General features: G+C 37.2%; 1 protein-coding gene across 3 annotated transcripts; it reads right to left on the bottom strand.

The window, feature by feature from the left end:
- Nucleotides 1-1846: 1846 nt before the first annotated feature.
- h6pd (hexose-6-phosphate dehydrogenase (glucose 1-dehydrogenase)) lies at nt 1847-12237 on the bottom strand. 3 transcript variants are annotated; one of them, XM_028003901.1, is made up of 5 exons: nt 12085-12237; nt 7683-8350; nt 7474-7591; nt 5208-5477; nt 1847-4456 (listed from the first exon to the last, which is right to left on the bottom strand). In XM_028003901.1, the coding sequence occupies exons 2-5, from the start codon at nt 8322-8324 to the stop codon at nt 3111-3113; spliced, it is 2376 nt and encodes a 791-aa protein (XP_027859702.1). In that variant the 5' UTR covers nt 8325-8350; nt 12085-12237; the 3' UTR covers nt 1847-3110. The 3 variants fall into 3 exon arrangements, with proteins under 3 accessions (XP_027859702.1, XP_027859705.1, XP_027859704.1); XM_028003904.1 differs by lacking the exon at nt 12085-12237 and adding an exon at nt 11800-12078; XM_028003903.1 differs by lacking the exon at nt 12085-12237 and adding an exon at nt 8600-8713.
- Between the last annotated feature and the right edge of the window lie 9456 nt (nt 12238-21693).

The following is a 21693-nucleotide window of genomic DNA, read 5'->3' on the forward strand; positions in this document are numbered from 1 at the left end:
GACTTCTGTCATGCGGCCACGGACTGTGCACTGCCATCCTGACTCTCACAGCAGCCGCTTGTGTAAGAAAAGAAAAGCAGCAATAGTGAGAAAACGCAAAATTACTGCATCAAAATGAGTTGTGTCTTTGCCCACAGGCCAAAACTACCACAGAGCTGTACTACCTGTCCGTCGCTCTGACGGTCGCCTCTGCGTTCAGCGCAGGTGAGACGTTTCTGACGGCTTTAATCTGCGTCTCCGCAGATCTGACACCTGTTTCTGTCCGTTTAGGCTTTTTCATGGTGAGAGCAGGACTGTGGTTAACCAACAGGCAGGCGACAAGCAGGAACAACGTGTGATAAAACAGACCCAGCTGTCCCCGCGCCATCGACATTGGATACAGTTCACTTTAAAGAATTCATGAGGGATCTGATCCGGCAGCAGACGGAAACTTAAAACCACCAACAGAGGGACAAAAGTGCAGGCGAGTTAATCAAGCTCCAGGTTTAATGCTGGCTGCAGAAAAACAGATGTGATGGTTGTTTGAAATGTATGCAACATGCTGTCAAATAAACTGAGATGTGTAATTTACACTGTAATGTAAACTGTATTTATATGTATATGTTGTAAAGCCAAGCTGATTAAAAACAGATGTCAAATTTGCATCATGATTTCATAAATAAAAGGCAATATCTACATTTTAGAGTGAAAATCAAATTGAAGCATTCATTTCCATTCTTTCCCATCACCTTATTGTTTTAAAATTCATCACGTCTGTAAATAAGGCACAAAAGCTTAAGATGTCGATTAAGATTTTCTTGTCACGAAAATAAGATTTCCTGGTTTAAAAAGGCAAATTGATGGCTTATTCATCAGATTTTGGAAAGGAAACTGAATTTTCTTTGAAACCAACTTTGAACAAATGACCCCAGTTTTAGTTTAATTAAAAATATCAGCATATATTAGTCATGGAAGACTAAAGCTGTTTGAAAACTACAGATAATACACATGCAGACTGAAACCAAGTCATCTCCAATGAAACAACTGAAAATCTTTAATTAAAACATTAAATCAGAGAGTGATTTATGATTGATGAAAAGCATTTATGTTCCCAAACTTTTCTAAACTCTATTCAAAATGTAAAGATTTTTCAGAATTTCCAGCACCAACCGTGAGGAGTTGGAGTTTAGATTAGATGTTAGATATTGATTAGAAAAGTATTTAAAAATGTGAATGTTTGATCTTGATCTAATTTTCATCCTTTAATTAGATTATATTTTGCAATATGTCCAGTGGAGAACAGTGAGCTGATCAGATTGAGTTTTCTAGGGGAAGCTTGTTGTTTTGATCATAAATGTAAAGAAATCTGGCTGTTAGTCTGGGTTGTTCACAGGAAAATATGGAAATATGTAAAAAAAAAAAAAAAAGTAGCATCACAAATTTCTAAATCCTTGAAACATTTTGAACTTTGAAAGCAATGACTTCTTTCTTAAATACCAAATTATTTTTGCATTACTGTTATGGCTCAAGGCATTTAAATTGTTAAAACACACAGGAAGTAGCTCTGTCCTTTTTCACTTGTCTCAATCTGTTCGCCGGCATTTTGTAATAATGGCTGACATTTGTGTTTTTAATGTTTAAGGTTGCAACAAACCAACATATGTTTACTGGTGCTGTTCAGAAATTGTAATAAAACTCGAATTGTTTCTCTCTCTGAACAAGCAGACCTAAAATATTAGTAATAATATTTCCTTTTTAGGAAATAACACTAATAATAACGTTTCAATATCCAGTAGGTGCAACAGCCTGACATCAAATAAAATTCATTCATTTTAATGAATCAAATAAAGGATGATTTGAGCAGGAATATAATAAATCAGATTTTTATTGAAAGAAAACTCTCAAGGCCAACTTCATAAACAATTCACTGAAATACAATCAATTCTGTCTGTAATTAATAGGTTTCTAAAAAAAAAATAAATCACCTGCAGATTGTACAGAAATAATCTGAAAGGAATGTTTATTTAGGGGTTATTGATACGCTGACTAAAAATCTCTGCAGCACAAATAACCGTCATCACTCTAGAGAACCTCAATCTTAAGACTTTTCTTAATTGCATTGTAACCCTGCCACCAAGTATCTGCAGAAACACCTGAGATTTGATATGACAAACAAACACACCAATTCTGTCTAAAATAAATCTCTCTTGTGTTTGTTTGGCTCTAAGCACCAGATTTCACAGCATCACATGGTTCAAACTTCCTGCTCTGAGCTGGAGACTTGGATTTCTGTGATCTGTCTACATCTCCACAAACAATAATCACAGTTTTTCATAAACGCTTTAAAACAAATCTTCAACTGCATTCACTCACACAGATTTCACATAAAATTTCACCTTTTGATAGGAAAGAACCAGAAGTTTTTAGCCATTAACTATAAACTGCAAATACTGAACACTTCGTTGTGCTTTAAAGGTTAACTTTATCACCACACTTTATTTATAACTCATAACTAGTTGCCTAAAGGGCTTCTTAAAGTGAAATGTGTGTGTTGTCCTGAGCTCAAACAAGAAAATGTTTAGTAAATGTGATTTATAGCTAAAGCAAAAACTTGACGTTCCTGGTCATCTTGGTGCTTGTGTTGCTTCCTAATCACCACTTCATTTAAAGCAGCTGCATTCTCTGATTGAAAATAAGAAAAACACATTTCAAAAACACAAAATCTCACTAAGTATTTTTGATCTGGTTTCTAATACTGATATCTTAGCACACTTGAGATAAGACAAGACTAACTTACAAGTAACTTTTCAGAACGATATATAGGATAAAGGTGCATCAGAGTTTTAAGATACGATCGGTTTTACATGCGAATATTTTAAGTCTGTGTTTCCTTTTATTTTGTTGAAAAAGTGCTATTTATAACTGGGACATGACATTTTAACTTATAATATGGGAAAAATGTCTTATTCCACTGGCAGAACCTTTTCATCAATATTAATCATTTACTTAAAACAACCTCCTATTTATTGCTGAAAAGTTAATTTTATCTTATTTCTGGTGTACAAAGATATTTTGCATTAGAAAACAGTTTGAAAATACTTGGTGTTTGTGTTTTTACAGTGCATAATCACCTATCCTAAAAGTGCATCATAATCTATATACCAAACTAGCCTTCCGTTATTTGGCTTCACCCAGGTGACGGGATATTTCTCCAGGTTGTCCTTAACTCGGCTCAGCTGGGTGACCAGCTCATGTTTGCCTTTGCCCATCACTAGCAGAGCGACGGTGCGAGCTCGGTTGATGGCGCTAAAGGTGAGGCTCATTCTTTGATGGGGCTTGATGGGGCTCTCTGTGAGAGCCACCAGACTTCCTCCAGTCTCGTTCAGTTTCCCGCCGGGGAACAGAGAAGCGGTGTGGCCGTCGTATCCGACGCCTAGCAGCACAAAGTGAAAGCTGGAAACGTTCACGAGTTTGCTGATCTCCTTCTCGTATAGCTGGGCTCCTCCGTCCTCGTCCACGCAGAGCCGCTGGTTGAGCTGCACCGGCATGGGGTGGATGTTGTAGTACGGTATCCTCACGTGTTGCAGCAGGTGTTCATGCATGCTGTGGAAGTTGGACTCCGTCTCAGTCAGCGGGACGCAGCGCTCATCCACCATCCAGATGTGTGTGTCTCTCCAGGGGAAGGAGAAGTGGCGCAGGACCAGCCTGTGGAACAGAGCGAGCGGAGTGGATCCCCCAGAGAGAGCGAGGTGGAAGACCCCGCCCTCCCGCACGGCTGCCTCGGCTGCTTCCTGCATATCCACGGCCAGCCGTTCCACCAGCTCTTCCGACCAGGCGGACACCATCTGAGCACTGCGAAACTTCCCTTGCATCACCTGAAAGCTGCTGGCCGACGCCCCTCCCACCTGATCCGGGTTGATGATCACGGCCTCGCTGTAGAAGCGGATTTCCTTCCCCCTCAGATGGACGTCCAGCATGTCTCCGTTGTCGGCACCGCCGGGGTAGATCCGGGGGAAGGAGCCCTTCAGGGCGCTGAGGAGCGGAGTCCAGACTTCCCAGGAGGCCAGCAGGTTTTCAGTGCTGACAAAATTATTCTTCTGTCCAGCAAAAATGTGATAGATGAGCTCTGAATACGCTTCCCTTTCTGTTGTCGGAGATTGCACAAAGTAATCGGAAATATGCAAACCCAAAACGTCAACGTCTTTGTGCTCCGTCACTTCCTTCCACTCGCCGCCTTTCAGAGTTGGTTTGAATAAGTTCTTACTGACCAGAACCGCTGGATATTTGAGACTGCCGTGGCCGAAGTAGAAAACTATCTGTTTAGGTTTGCAGTGGACATTGTTCTGGCTCTGAAGGCAGAAGACGTCGTTCTTGAAAAGGATGCGCGCGTACCCGACGCGTTCGTCTAACATCTTCCCAGAGATCAGAAGAACAGGAACGCCTTCGAACTGCGCATCCTCGATATGGGCCAGAACGGCTGCAACAAAAGCAGAATTTATATTTACAAATTAAACAAACACAGTAAAGAAAATACTAAGGATGCAACTACTGACTATTTTAGTAATTGATTATTTTGTTAATTATTCTAAAGATTATTCATATAAATAGGCACAATCTGTAGAGTTTTTATTCAACCACTTAAGCCTTTTTTGTACAATATTACAAACACATGAAAAGATCCAAGTAAAAAAATTATTCAATTACTTTTTAAAATAGGAAAATAAACATTTTATCGCCTAACACAGCATTCATTTACACAGTATTATGCTGTGGAAATGTCGCCCTTTAGCATGATCAGGAAAGATGCAGCTAAACAAAGAGCAAATCATGTCAGAAACTCTACAAAAAAACCAAATCATAGACATACAATGGAATAGTTTAGAACAAAGCATTTGCATGAGTTCAGAGTGGCCTAGTCCAAGGTCAGACTTTAAATCTGAGAATCTGGGGTGTGACTTGAAATCTGACCTTTACAGATGCTTCCATCCGAACTCAATTTGAGACATTTTGTTAAGAAGATCAGTCCAAAATCTCTCAACCCTCTTGAAATTACAAATCAATTGATTATTTTCCTTCTTCTATATTTTTATGAACCATTTTATGACTCACAAAGTGCCAACAAATTAAACTGACATTTGTGAGTGTAACATGTCCAAATGAGAAGTTCAAGCAGTACGATAGCCATAAACAAAGACAAGTAATATTGTGAAAGAAAGTTGTGTGTTCACCTGCAAAGGTTGATGTCATACTGACATGTTCTTTGGTTTTATTCAGCTCCTGTTGGACCTCGGTTTTGTAGTTCTGGTACTGTCCGATGACCGCCTGACTCTTTCCTAACGGCAGCATGGAGCTGAGGACCTCCAGCTTGTTTTGAAGAACTTCTCCACTGTTGCTCACATTAGCAGGAAGCTTCATGGTCAGCAGGGTCATGACCTCGGTCAGGTGGTTCTGCAGGACATCTCGGATCACTCCGTACTCGTCGTAGAAGGAAATCCGACCTGAGGCGCCAAAACAAGAGGCAGCATGGAGACATATTTTCAAAAATGAAATCAGTTATTGGGTTATATTGAAACCCATATAATACAAAATATCTATCAAGTGAAATATCTTCTTTGATAAATAAAATTAAATACATGAATACATACATATCTATGTGAATTTATTCCTATGTTTAAACGCTACATATATTTTAGTAAAGGTTTATAGTAAATAGTTTCTGTGCCGCAGTCCATTATGACACACTTTAAACCATCAGTGTAGCTCCACCAAACTTCACGTTTTGGCATCGTTATTTCCACCCACCCACTCTGATAAGCTTGAAAAAAAATATTACAAATATTCTTAAACAATATCTAAAAAAGTTATGTGGCAATATAAGCTATCGCTTATATATATATATATATATATATATATATATATATATATATATATATATATACTGCTCAAAAAAATAAAGGGCACACTTTAAGTGTGAAACACCTGTTTAAGTGTTCCCTTTATTTTTTTGAGCAGTGTATATATATATATATATATATATATATATAATATAAGTTAAATGCACAAGTTTGAAATAACTTCAAAGTTTTCTTAAATATTAATTAAATAATTCTGAATTAAAAATATTTAAGTTTTGAATTATTGGACTCTGGTTAATTGTAGGGTTGCTCAGAAGTGTTATTCATGACATTTAACTAATTTATCTAACTAACTATAACTTTTACAATTAAATAATTTATACAGAAATTATTCTATACGATATTCTATATGATTATACAATAGATACAAATTGTAATGAATTATTTTCAAATATAGTTATGTAACAGACTGACACATTTTGAAATGTATATTCCATGAATATCTATTTAGTAACTTGTTTATGTGTTGGACTGAGACAGTTTTGACCAAAGTAGGGCTGCACTGCTTTCATTTTAACAATCTGAAGAGATAAAAAGGTTCAATAAGTAAGTTCGTTTTACATTAGGTATGCATAACATTTTTATAGCAAGATTGAAACTGTCACAATGACCACCTTAACTTCATTCACATCGAAACATTCACATTTCATATTTTCTGATCCAGAGAATAAAGCACTAACTAACCCTTTTTTAAGGATATGAACTCTGATCTGAACTTTGACCTCCCTTTCTGAAGTTTCTCTGGATTGGGTATTGTTGAAAGAACAACAGATGACCTGATGGCCCTGTTTATTGTCTTATGTAGCCGTTTATGGAGCAATTAGCATGGGGTGAATGACGAGCCTTAAAAGAGTAAAGGTGCACAACCTCCAGAGTTAGATAACGTTTAGTACTTTTCTAAAAGCAGCAAACACTTTTACACTTAATCAAATTTATTTCAGGATAAGAGCTGATGAAAGAACTGAATAAGTTTGTTAAAGATGTCTATGTCATTTATAGACCCTTTGTTACAATATTCTCCCACTAAAAACTAGAAAAAAATCCAAATGAAGAGAAAAAATGACATTAAGAGAGAATTGCTTTTACAAAATATCTTCATTTTCCAGAGTCCTTTGTTCTCTTCTATTCTCTGCACATGTTTTCTGCAGAATTTAGGTTTTCAGATCAAGATGAACCATTTTTGTGTTACTTTGGTCTTATATTTTGGATCATTATTATATTTAAAGACTAAATGAGGAAACATTTTTGTTTTCTTTGTAGAGACGATCAGCTTTTATTGGAAATGTTCTGTTATTTCAAAGAGTTCACAATGCCACCTACCTATATTTACACAATAAGAAAAAAATATGTAATGGATTTTTGATTAAAATTCCTAGACACACTATTCAACTTAGAAAATAAAGTGGTTTTGTCATTTCTAATATTTCTAAACATGGATTTATTTCCCCCTGACTCGGTTAACTCAGTTTATCTAAATGTTTCAGTGTAGCGTTATGCTACTTCCAAACAATAATAATTTATTTGGCTAGTAGTGAGTGTGAAGATGTGTAAGAACAAAATGGAGGAAACCTTTAATCACCTTTAACATCCAGAGTCTCCTTTAAAACAATTTCTATCTTCTCAATGTGATGCCTGTTCCAAATGGGATCCAAAAACTTTCTGTTCTCTATCCTGAATGGAAGTATTTTTGACACCACCTTTTTTCATGAAAAGAAGAATAAAAAAATGTAATTAAACATGTAAATTGCCTGGTGGGACAGTAACATGGTGTGATGGATCTTTTCTTACCTGCTTCCCTAAGTAGTGGTCGATTCTGTACATCTCTTCATCCTTCAATGCACTCAGAAGCTCGGTAGCTAACACCTGAGCACTGCGGTAGTTGTGTCCGAACGGTTTCTCGAGGACGACCCTCAGCCAGGTCCCGCCGGCCGGCCTGCAGCTGCTGTTGATCTTCTCTGCAACACCTGCGTACGCGAAAGCCGGGACTGAGAGGTAAAAGAGGCGTCCGGCCTCTGTCATGCCCTCCTGCTGGAGCTGCTGCTCGATGTGCCGGGCCAGTTCCTGGTAGTCCTCCAAAGTCTTCAGCTGCCGATACTGCGAGAGCCGCAGGAATTGATCCTTCAGGATGGCGCAGCGGTCCTGAGAAACGTCCTTGGAGCAGGTGACCGCCTTCAGGATCTCAAAGAGGACCGGTGTGGCCTGTTCAGACGGGGACAAGCCTCCCCCATAGAAAGAAAAGGTGTTTCCACCACTGACCTGGCTCACATACAGCTGAAAGAATCCCTGCCAAAGATATTTCCTCGCCAGGTCTCCAGTTCCTCCGACTATGACCACAGACACATGGCCAGCTTTCTGAGTCCGCTTTCCCTCCTCACCGTATCCTCCGCCAGCGCATAGAGCGACGAGGAGCAGTGAGACAGCTATAGACATTTTCTAGTCTCAACTGTCCAAAAATCCTGTATGGACACAGAAGAACAAAATTATCAATGTTTTTAATCAATTAATGGACAACCCAAATATGTAGGGATAGGGTGAAATGACAAGGTTCAACTCCATTAATAAAATTACAAATGTACACATTGTTATTGTACATATTGGTGCAACAAATCTCATTTCTCAAGCAAGATTTAAACATAACAGAGATACAAAAATTTTTTTTAAAACCATAAACGTTTCCATCTGCAATGACAGAAGAGATTATTTACTTAAAGTCGTCGTTTCTTATTCTTTTTTTGTTCTTCTAGACTCTAGAGGCATTGATCCAAACTGGTGTGCAGCAATGACCACCCGCCAGGGGTGTGGAGTTTTGCTCTTTGCACAGGGGCGTTAAGCTTCCAGTCTGAGAGCTGGACTGATTGGGAATTCTGGGAAAATCCTGCCCACTTACTGACGATTTTGCAAGGGATAAAAGCCCTCTATTGAGAAAGACAGAAAAACTTAAACAAAATGGATATTTTGATGAAAATGAGAAAAGATGGATGATCGAGCGGCTTGAATCTGCAATATATTAAGTCATCCTATTCCACACTTGTAGAAATTATATGAAAAACGTTATTGGTCAGTAGATTATTATTGATTTAGTTGAACCCAACGGATCAAAAATGTTGAATGCTTCACATTACACCAATATTAGTCAATTCTTCTATGCCTGAATTAATGTAACAGTTAACAGTTTTTAATTAACTGGAAATATAAGTAAATAAAAAACAGGTGCCTTACGTATTTTTTTTTAAATGGATAACAGCTTCAATTCTTGATTTTAAGAAAGCAAAATACTCTTTATTTTGCTTCATTCGTTTTTACTTTTTCTGACATTATGAAAAGAATAATCAGCTCATAATGTTGATTTGGCCGTTGTCTAATTACTTCACTTATCAGGCCCCATTTAAATGTTTATGTTTAAAGAGCAATCACTCCAAATAGTTTTCTTATACTTTATATTTAGTCTAATATTTTTCTAATTAGAAATAATAAAAAGAAGGGTTAGAGTTGCTTAAATTAATTGGAATATAATACAAGCAGAAACAGATAAAAAGCACAAATATTGAAAAAGCCATTTATATTTAAATCAAAATAAGATTATTGTAATCTAATAAATGTTTGATTTTAATTCATATTTTTTTCGCTGGGAGAACAAGATATGAGAACAAGATTGTAAAAATTTTGCAGCACTTAATGTCTCAATGTAATACTGTAGATTAAGTAAAGCTTACATAATGTAGTTAAGTAAATGAAAACACCTGTATTATCATCATTTCAGAGGAAAAATGGTTTAATTTCCACTATCTAAAGGGAGACTGAAAATTGCAAAGTGACTAGAACGCCCACAGGATGAACCTGACTTTATGAGCAACATCTGGAATCCCAGCTGCTGATTGTAATGTTTGCACTGCAGCAATGCAAACAGCAAAGGCCAAACTGCATGAGCAGCTACAAAATATCAGCTTTCCAAATGCAAAAATACTAAATGTAGCCCAGACAACTGAAAATGATCAAAGTGTTTTACTGCTTTCCACTGGAAAATATCTTAAACATATAAGCTTCTGTTTTAGCCTATTACTTCCTCAGTCTTAAGCTGCGAGCAAAATAAAATAAAGGAAAAAAAGACATGTACAACATTTGGAGCACAGATCGATTTTTTTATGTGCATAACGTTGTTGGTGAACTGGAGAGCTCCTGCATCAACAACCTGCTGCATCCTGGGTGCACAAAGGAGAGTCATCGCAGATCCTTCCTACCATCACTGCTTCCAGCAGTTTCAAACTCATTTAAAGTTTACATCCCAGCTGGTATTTGCATAGTTTCTCCACAGTAGAACTATAAATAATATTTCTATTCCATTTAAAATTGCTGCACAATAAAGTAAAAATGATCAGAGGACACATTCTTATTCCGGTGCCGTTCCTACATTTAATATTTCCTCTTTCCCCGTCATGGAGTACAGTCACAATATTCAATAAGTTAGAATATACTATGCATTCAGATATAGCTTCAGGGTTGATACATATTTTCTCCACAGCCTGAAACTAATAATCTAAATGATCTTTAACACAGTGCAGCTAACAATGAACCCCTCAGCAAAGTTCATCATGTTCAGAAAGGTCTCTTTGAATGGTTGAGTTTAATATTTACAGTGCAGTAATGTTTTATTACATCACAAATGTTGGTTTCAAAACACTTGTGTGTCCTAAACAGTAATTTACATTGCTCCTGCACAGTATATGCAGGGCAGAGGCAATAAAAAGATATTAGGAACCATTATTGATTGTCATTTTATATTCTTTTTCCACTCCCTAAACACAAATATTCTGGAAAAACAAGCATCCTGAAGGAAACATAATTTAAGTTTGCATAATTTTCAAAAGTCCTTCAAACAACACATACACAGCATTACTATTCAATGTCTTTTCCCCCTCACTATTGACAACACAGCTGGAGTTTATTGTTGAAATTTAATTTTCCCTGTGGACAAGCACAACTTTGTCAGCCTGTTGATTAAAATTTCCCATTTCTTGTACTTTACAAACCCAACTGATTTTATATGTGAAACGGGATAGTTAGCCCTCATGAAATCCATTTTAATAAAAAAAAGTGAATATTTTATAGTCTAATTTCAGAATATTCCATCTAGAAAGAGAATAAAACTAGTTTTATCTCAAAGCAGAATATTCCCTGTCCCTGTTTTAATGATGACTATATCATATTATGCAGAACCAAGATCTTTTGGTAAAATAAAAGGACTTTTACAAATATACAAGTATAAGAATATTCTAACTACTAATGATTTTTGAAAGACGTATTATAACTAAGAATTTGGAAGAATATTGGATCAGAAATGTCAATATTAATTGGGAGAGATCTGTACTGTACTAATGTTAAATCACATCTGGTCTCGGAATTTAAAATGTATATCTTAATGCTATTTCCCCATTAAATTGTACATATGCCCCTCTAGAACATAAACATGCAAGCTTTTTAAAATATATTTAAAGAAATAAATAATACATATTTTTTTTAATAGGTTACTCTTAACTAGTGAGTGTTCCTAAACAATGACAAAGTGTTGGAGTTTGTCCCCCACATTAACGCACACGCCGCGTATCCTTTGGTTGCCTGTTGATGTCCGTTATCGCTCACGTTGTGTCAAATTTGGTGCCCCGGTTACCTGCTACCCCGACAAAATCATTCATCTCCGGCTAAACAACGTTAAACTTCTGGAGACTATTTCTCGGTAAATCCCTTGTAGCTTTTTTTTTTTGTTTGTTTTGTTTTTGTGCAAAGGCTACATTTGCAATGAATAAACGTCACCAAACTGCTACAAGTAACGCGGAATAAGCACGACGTGAACAGCTGCTGCTTCAAAGTACTTAAACGTTAACGAAGGTGGCGACAAAATAGGACTTACAGCGCTTACGGACCAAGGTTTAAACTTGCTCATCGATATTAGATCCTCAAAGATGTTTGTTCATGTGTCAAAAGACAAACATTTACTGCTGAAAAACTCGTTGGTCACTCGATTCCACCTGCTAGCTGTCAAACTCCACTTCCGCTGCTAACACTCAGCACAGCGCCGTTGCTACTTGTGGCCTCATGTAAAAATCGACAGAAAGTGATAATAAATAACTCTTCGCCGTAAATAAATATATATATAAACGGGACATGCAAGCTACATAAAAGTGAAACGACGAACCTGCACTGAGCTGCCTACAACTCCATCAAAGGACGCTTCCTGTCCCAGTCACGTGATCTGCGTGGCTCTATTTCCACGCGGGCGGTGTTTTGAAGCAATAGTTCTTCCGGACGCTCCTCTCGGTTTTTCTACCCAGTTTTATTGCCATACACTTATGAAAAACAGATTATAGATAAAAAAAAAAAAACTATTTGTAAGCAGCTATTTAATTTCCCTTTGGGATCAATAAAGTATTTTGAATTTGAGTTTATCTTGCAGCAAGAAAGTCTTGGCTTTGAATCCAAGCTGACTGTCAGGTTATTTGGTCTCTCTTAATCAGGGGTTGTCAAACTCACTTTCATGTTGAGACACATCGATATGATGCCTTTAAAAGGCAGATTGTTATCCGCCCTTTCTACAACTAGTTTGTTAGTATTTGAACAAACTATTCAAATATCAATAGTTCTATTACCATTTGATTTGAACTTTTTGAAGTTACATAATTTAGCAGAAATTAAGCTTTATTTGAAAACTAATTTCAAATAAATGTATGGAAGAGGATTAGGGCCACTGAAAAAAATTCTGACTTTAATCTCAGATTATTTTTTTTATTTTTTTCCCCCAATCCTCTTCTATATAAATTAAGTTTTTTTAGCTATTAAAAAAAAAAAGTCTGATAAATTAGTTGTTTTTTTTTTCCACAGTCAAGGTGCATGGAGTGACTTCTAGACCTTAGGATTTTGGTCTAAGCCATGAGATCTGTAGTATGGTCCAACTGTTCAGTAATATGGGAAACATCTTAACCATGCAGAGTCCTGAAAGTCATAATCAGGATTTTTAAATGTATTCTAAAATGGATTGGTAGTGATTCAATTAAATAATAAAAAATTCAGGAGTCATAATTGCTTTTATCAGCTGTTTACAATATGACTGTGCTTCCGCTTGCTGTGTTGTTAAACCAATAGCGCCCTCTGTTGGTCTTTGAGTGATGCCGCTGCTTTTCACAGCTGTCCTCCTGTTGCCCCTAAAACCATTGATCCTATTAGCTCAACATACTAAATATAACAGCTCTCTTACATAGTGAACAACTTTATTTAAAAAAAGTGAAAAGAAAACGAAAACTGATGAGGAGCAGCTGATTTTTGGTGGACAAATATCAGCTTCTATTCGACCTGCATTGTTCAACTGTCTCCTAGCGTCCCTCAGAGAAAGCATGTGTCCCCTTTGGCTCGGTAATGATCTTATTGTTGTGGACCACACTGCAGGTTGTTGTCTCTGGTCCTGCTCTTTTATTCCTCTGAACAGATGTGGCCGTCAGAGCACCCTTGACCCAGCTGTTCAATGTTTCATAGCTACTTAGCTTCTCACTTTCTGAAAACTAGACTCAAAATGCTATTTTTACACCCCTAGTTCCTTGGAGAATTCATTACAAGTTTGTTTATATTTCTTGTAGGATAACTTGCAACATTTTAGATAAAAGGTTTGAGAAGTATTTAAGAGGTGTGACAGATAAGAGAAGTGGTCAGAAAAACAAACTGCTGCCTCTCAGACAGCTGTAATGCCTGTGATCAAGCCCTCCCAAGTTGGCCAGTCTCTGTGAAATGTAAACAGTAAACAGGATGGAGCATCCTGTGTTTGTGTTTGTGTGTGTGTGTGTGTTTGTTGCGCAGTCTGGCTGTTATTGTGAAGGTGATGGTTGGAGACTGCCGAAGAGAGAATAAGCCCCAGCAGAGCCAGCTGTCACTGCCATAACCTCAGACATGGAGAGACTTCAGGACGTCTCCCCCTCCCCAATCATTCTCCACAGCTCACATCCCCCCCGGTTTCCTTCCTCCCCTTTGTTAAGCCTGCGGGGCAGACTTCGTCAAGCTGAGCACACAAATGAATGCATATGAATGTGTGCTGTCATCTTTATTAGGCTGCTTTGCCAACACTCATTAGAATTAACACAGCTCTTTACTAAAGGCAATTTCACTCTCAGTCCTCACCCCCAGTCCTCATTTGCCAGACGAGGAGGATTATAGCGACTGCAGTTTGGGATAAATTTGAATACACAACCTGTTGCATGCTAATAAGTGAACATAATACACAGGAATGATTGACAGGCCCATTTTTAAATGGCTCACAGGGCCTTGCAGTAATTTTAAGCTGTAGTTATTTGATATACACAATGCACTTTGAGAGTATTTATACCCCTTGATCTTTTCTACTTTATAGTTTGTGAGAACTACGAACTTCACTGTGTTGCTTTGCATTCTGAGTGATAGATCAACACAAATCAGTGCCTGATTGTGACTGGGAAGGAAAACAAAATGTTTTACTTCTTTTGTTTTCTTTTCTTACTTTTTTTCACAAAAAAGTTCTTCTACTCTTATATGATTTTCTCTGATACGCCTGAAGAAAACCCAGTGTAGCTACTGGTTTTTACAAACCACCTTTTAAAACAGATTTCCGGTGTCATTTAATCTTAGTATAATTCCAGTTTTTTTTTAGAGCATTGGTAAACAAACTAAATCATGGAGACACAGCAGATTCAATTTCAATTTAATTTGATTTAGTTTATTTAGTTAGCAAGTCATCTCAAGGCACTATGCAAAAAAATTTATTTCAATCAATAATACATATATTCCAAGAATCAAGCAGCGCATTAAGTTCTGTTCATTATTCAAATTAGATTTAAAAGTTTTCCATCCAGATTGAATCCAGTCGTGGACTTCACATGCATTGTGTTGTTAACATTACAACATTCCCTTATACTAAGCATGCATGCAGTGACAGTGGAGAAGAAAAACTCACCTTTACCAGGAAGAAACCAGCCACAGAACCAGATTCAGTATGAGCGGCCATCTGCCACGACTGAGGATTGAGAAGACAGCAAATACACAAAAAAGGAACAGAAGCACTGATGTAGGAGAACCTTCTGGTAATGAAAAGTAAAACATTAATAGCAGCAGAGGGAGAATGTTTAGTTGCTGGCAGCATCATCTCAGCTGATGAACTTCTCAGGAAGGCAACACAGCCAATCAGAAAATGGAAGAAAAAACAAAACAAAGAGAAAACATAGAGTTAGCAGTTGAAATAACAATAAATAATGCAAATTGGAGAGTTGTAGACAGTTCTGTAGTGGAAAAGTCTAAATCCGACTTTGGTTTTAAAACCATAAACCAAAGCTTTGTATGTCTCACAGAACATGATTAAATATCCCATCCAAAAATAGAAAGATTATGGCACAATTACAAACCTACAAAGGTATGACTCTCCATCTACTGTAAGCAACTACAACATCCATCAAAGAAGCAGCCACTGATTTAGTTTATAAATCACAGAACGGCTTACCACCAAAATACATTAAAGATCTGCTGTTGTACCAACCTTCCAGACCTTTTGGGTCTTATGCTTCTGGCTCTGGTTCTTGTGTGCTCTGCGTACGCAGAACCAAACATGGAGAAGCAGCATTCAGCTTCTATGCACCACAAATCTGGATCAAACCTCTGGAAAATTGTAAAACAACTGAAACACTGAGTTCCTTTAAATCTAGACTAAAAACCCAGCTGTTAAGAATTGCTTTTGAAACAGTATAAATGAAACATGAATTAACATTTTTATGTTGGCACTTGACAATTGTTGACTGTTGTATAACTTTGTGTTTTGTGTGTGTGTGTGTGTGTGTGTGTGTGTGTTTATGATGTAAAACACTTTGAACTGCCTTGTTGCTGACATGTGCTATACAAGATTGCTTGATTGATTGAGCAGGATACAATTAGTCACTCTAGGAATCTGTTCTTTATGAAATCATGGCAACAATCGTGACTTTTGAAAGTTAGCTTTTAAGAAGGAGTGTTTGCAGTTTCCTACATGTGAAACACGGCAAATATGTGAGAGAATGTCTTGGCCAACATTCAAGTACATAAAGCATGGTGATGGCAGCATCATTCTGTGGGGATGGTATTCTTCCTCAAGGAAAGGGAAGCTAGTTGACAGGATGATGGCTGCATTAAAACAAAGGAAAATATTAAAAGAAAGCCTATTAGAAGCTGCAAAAGACCAAAGATTGAGACAGAGGTTTAATTTTCAGCATCAAAACAACCCCAAATATAGACTTACATCAAAGCATGTTCACATCAAAATCCAGACCTAAATCTAATTGAAATTGAGGAACTAGACTTGAAAATTGGCTTCCACAGAAAGTCTCCATTGAAATCTGACTAAGATTCAGCTATTTTGCGAACTGGAATGATTAGAGATTCCCATCTGTACATGTGCAAACATGGTAGAGACATAACGCAAAACGAGCTGCAGCTGTTGTTGAAGAGAAAGGAGGTTCCATAAAGTATTGATTCAGAGAGTCATACTTTTCACTTTTTAATATGAAAAGAAAAAAATCTGAAAAAAAACCAACACATAAAAGTCCAGCAATGCAGGTGAAAGTTTGCAGTTGTAACAAAATGTGAAAAATTCATATTTAATATAAAAATGACTTTATGTCTGAAGTGTAAGGTAAGTCTAGATGGTCTCATATTTCAAAGTATCTTAGTTTGCTGTCATGCTGAAAGACCGTTTGTGTTCGTCTGCTGCTGCTCGTTGGTTTAGGTCAGTGTAATTGCACTAATCGGGACCAGATCAATGTTCCCTATGAGTAACTTCCTGGGTTTCTAACCACATTCTCACAGTTCTTCTGTTCATGATACAAAACTTGTCAGAACGTGCTGTTTCCTTTGTTTCCGAGATCTCTCCCGCACACGGGGGAGCCTTTATGGACAAGAGACACCCGCCCTGAGTTCCAGCTGAAGGAGGCAGTGTCTTCAGCGGTGGCATGTGGACTTTTCAAAGGGAAATGACTCAAGACATGAAGGAGGGGAAAAAAAACATGAAGGCTTTTCTACAAAAGAGTAGACAAGAGAGTAAAGGATAAAGAAGCGATTACAAGATCCATTCAATGTTTGCAGGGATGAAAGAATGTTGCTTTTGTTGTGTTGTCATTAGAACAGAGGTTTTCTGCATACTTCTTTCATGTTGATGAAATTTCCATCCTGTGTGATGCCCAGTCATGTCTAAAACACCAAGGGTGGTGAACAGAGGTATGCCATTGTAGTTGCCCAGCAGGGATATCTCCTGGATTTGTCAGCACATTGTTTTGTTGTTGTTTTCTTTTCACAGATCATGCTTTGTGTGGTTTCTGTTATCAGATGTGGGATTGCACAATGTTCTGTGGTTTAAAAGCCTGTATCTTTTGTAGGATCATCAGATCTCCTTTAATACTCACGAGGATTAACTCCAAAGCTTTAATGACTCCTTTAATGTAGCTAAAAACCTCAGAAACAGAACTTTTAACTGATTTAAAGGCAAATTATTGATCTGTTTCTTTAATTAGATATTATTTTGTAAAGAATATGTTTAGCTTGTGTGTAAATGTGTAACACAATTAAAATGAAAAGCTTACATCGACTTGTTTTACAGCGTGAAAATGAACACACAATTTTTTAAAACTTAATTTGGATGTGAAAATTTTAATTTACTGTAGATTTTTACTAATCCATGCAGCTAAAATTATGTATACTTCCTCAAAAATACATACACCCTTACAAACGATTGATTAGCAAGCAACACCTCAGCCATGCTCTTTCTGTACCCATCAAAAGTAGTTTGAAATAATGTTTTTCTGTTTTAAAGAACACAAATTTCAACCACAGTCTGTATATTTCCAGCATAGTTGATGTCAGTATGTCTCTTTAGCCTTATCTGCTTTATCCATTACAAAACCAGTCATTTGAGTCAATTTTCAATCATCTAGATGATTATTTTAAACAAAGTTGAAGAATTTGGTCTTCTCTTATCATTCCACCCATATTGTGCAACCCATCATTACCTCTTATAGCGAAACAGTCCCACAGCATGATGTTACCACCCACATGCTTGGTAGTTGGTACAGTTCTTTGGTGTGAAAGTCTCACCTTGTCTCCTCTGAGCTTACAAAAGCATGCAAATGTTGTGGTGAAACAGCGTTTGCCTTGTCTGACCCTGAAACTCTCCTCCAAAATGAGTAAGAGACAGAAGATGTCCAGTATGGAGTTGAAGCCTATTACTTGGTCAATGCTCTCTCTATTCATGGCACTAATGCTGTGACAACTTCCACGTAGTCTTCATCGGATTAAAATTTGGTCCTGAATCATTCCAACCAGCTTGCTTTACTTTAAAGGTTGGGTCAAATAGCTGGAATTTGGATAAAACTGTATGTTTCAAAAACAATAGGCTTCCTTAACAACCCCAGAGAAACAATTTCCTGAAGCTTGAAGATGTCAACAAAAAAACGTAACACCCAAGTAAATATTTGTGGTTTAAGCATGTCTGAATAATTTTCCCACTTTGTGACTTGAGAAAATCCAAAATAGACACATTGAACTTTTGAAATTCACAGAAGTTAGTTGTTGTATGATACCGTTAGTCTGAAAAAAGAATGATTCAAATGATTGTTATAAGCTACAACACTGAGGTAAATAAACTTTTCACCAGAACTGTACATCTGGAGTTTTCCAACACTGATATATTTGTACTTTAATATCCCAGTCTTTCTTTTTCTTTTATTTTTTTATGTTTAGATTAAATTTGACCTAATTTCTTTAGCATCTTTTGATATCTTCTAAGATATGTATTTGGCACTCAATGTTTATGTGGTAAAATATTGTTAACTGATAATATTTAAATTGAATTTGAATCCAGGTATAGCTCTTGTTTTTACAATTATGTAATGGCACTAATATAGATTGCGGTGGACCTGCATTTTTCTGAATTTGTCTTGCTTTTCTTTCATTATAATGTCTCCACCAGCTTTTGTGAGCTTTTGGATCTTAGCCACCAAAAATATACAGCTGTTCAGGGCATTAAGGGCAGTTAGAGACTTAGGAAGGGGCCAAATATAATACTGGCAAGCAGTGAATGGATACATGCCACTTGAAATATAATATTACACTAAGGAAACTAATGAATTTGTGAAATACAGATGAGGACATTTTTAAATACCTTTGAGCCTGTTTGCTTTTCTCGGGTGAAATCTTGCAATGATGATTTCATGTGCAAATAAATGATGAGGATTCATCTTCATATTCACATGATAATCAAACATGTGAATCCATCATCTCTTAACAAGGGTTTTCAGGTTTCTCACTGTGAGTTGTGGAAAGCAGCCGGTAGATCTCATGCTTGCAATACACAGAAACTCCCTGGTGTTTTCTGCAGCGTTCCATCTCTATCTTTGCTGATGCCACAGGAACAGTGAGGCTTAAGGGGAGGTGCGTGGGGTGGGGGAACCAGGTCTGAATGACATGGCGTTGCTGCATCGGCCGTTGCTCGCTGACCCACAAAATGCAGGCCCAACCCCCTGTGTGAAAAACTTTTGTGCTGTCATCACCCTCAGAAGCCCTGCAATGAGGGATGGACAGAGGGAGGGGGCGAGCGATCTGTGAGGCAGCAGTCCACACTCTGCAGCAGGACACATGCTATGTTAGGTAAATGAAAAGGAGCATGTATTGTAATGAAAAGCATTTGCATACTTGTGCGTTAGAGAGGGTGTTAACCTTTGACACCCTCGAGAACAGGATGACAACGGGAAGCACTTCTCAGAGCGCGAGCACCAGCACTTGAAAGCAGCACCTAAATGCACGTAAACGTGTTTTCAAAAACTCGTGAAGAGTGAAGGAAAAGGGCAATGTGAGTGCTTGGGATGGATGTTTCCTTCAAGTGTTAGTCTGCACTCAGATGAATGTGGATTGTATAATTGATTGGTAAGAGATACGTAGGTGTTAAAAGAGTGCAATTGCATTTTCTTTTCCTCCTTAGGGGAGTTTTATTACAAAAGTTCAGTCACTTAAGAGGTGCTTTGAGTATTTGGTTAAGTTTAAACTGACAAATAGATTAAGAGAGCAAATTAAAAGACGAAATAACACCAAACTCCATTTAACTTTGCCATAAATCAAATTATGTTCACAAAACATATTTACATCTGATATAACACAGAACAAAATGCACAACTAACATGAGTTTTGACTTAAACTGCAATTAATTTTGAAAGTAGTTAAAGCGTCAGATCGTTTTTCTTTCCCTACAAGGTCAGAAAGTCATAATTCAACCCACACTTAACTTGTTAATCTGCTTCTTTTTATCAGCATCTTCCATTCTCCGTGTTGTATGATTAATGCCCGTGTTTAGTAACGTTGAACAAGACAATGTTCGACCCTTCAGCTGATTTTATTGGAGGGACTCTTTGTCTGGATGGTCTCTGCCCCCCCACCTCAGTTTGTCCCACTCTTCATTTCTGCTGCTCTCAGTCTGAGGGGGCTCTTCTTTCCAAGTGCAATCCGCTCCACGGAGAAGACTTGACTCTGACATTCCTGCAGATAACAGTTGCTAGGTGATGCCATTGTTGGGTTTTTCTTTGTGGCCTCATATTCATACCCAAATCCTAAACTTCTTTTTCAGGAACATCTCATTAGTAGTCATATATTCATACCAGACCAACCCCCCCACTTGACCCCTCCTTTACCAGCCGTGGGAAAGACAAGACCTGGACAAGTTGTGGAGGATTCAGGCAATTACTTGAGAGACGGTCAAATCATTGAACGGCCTAAACACACTTTTAATGTCACAATATGCACCATTTGCACTGTAATACAGTCATTTAGTTGTAACATTATACATAGAATAAACATCTAAGGTGGTTTGTAAGTAAATTAAGAAAACTGAAGTACCAATGAAAAAAAATAGAATTAGATGTTTATATGTCTGCATATCAAAATCAAGAGGTTCAAGTGAGGGTTTTTTTTTTTTTATAAAGTGATTGTTTAAAAACCATTTTTCAAGCTTTTCCAATTTTGTCAATTTTGCTTGACTGGAAAAGCAAATATTCTTTTTAGAACTACAATTTAGCCATACTGGTCTCAATTAAATAAAGCTAGATAAGCCCATAATTATTTATATGCCTGATAAATTTAGGCATAAAATAATATTTTAACTTGATCAACATTTTACAACACGTCAACACCAGATGACTCCTGACCTACTATACTTCAAGGGAGCTTAAGATTAGGGTGATGGTAACGCTGCCCTCCAGCCTCATCTACTCAACTCATCAGGAAAAACAGATTGATAAAATATCAGTGGAAGCTTTAACCTTTTCATGCATAGTGGTCACTACAGTGGACAGCTATCTAAAAGCCATTTTCTTGTGCTTCCTGTGGATTTTTATGTTATAAATGCACACAGACCACTGAAGTGGACACTAATGCATCATAAAATATACCATCAACTACTGGCCATCAGCTGCAAATGCAAGAAATTATTTTGGTTAAATACAATATGGCCGACAGACAAAAAAGCATGAGAACCGACCCGGTCCCTCCTTCTACTGTAGACGACTCTTGCAAGTAAAAAAAATATTGTGACATCAGATAACCCCTAAGGATCAATACTACTGATGTATTTTTCAAATAACAACTTTGTATTTGGACAAAATTACAATTGATCACATAAGAATAAAAAATAAAAAATAAATTATTTTTACAAAAAAAAATTCCCACCTTTTTTATGCCTTAAGAAAAGAATTTTAAAAAATGGAAAAAAAAATCTGACACAAAGGAT

This window comes from Xiphophorus couchianus, chromosome 20 (genome assembly GCF_001444195.1).
Source record: "Xiphophorus couchianus chromosome 20, X_couchianus-1.0, whole genome shotgun sequence".
In the NCBI taxonomy this organism is placed as follows: Eukaryota; Metazoa; Chordata; class Actinopteri; order Cyprinodontiformes; family Poeciliidae; genus Xiphophorus; species Xiphophorus couchianus.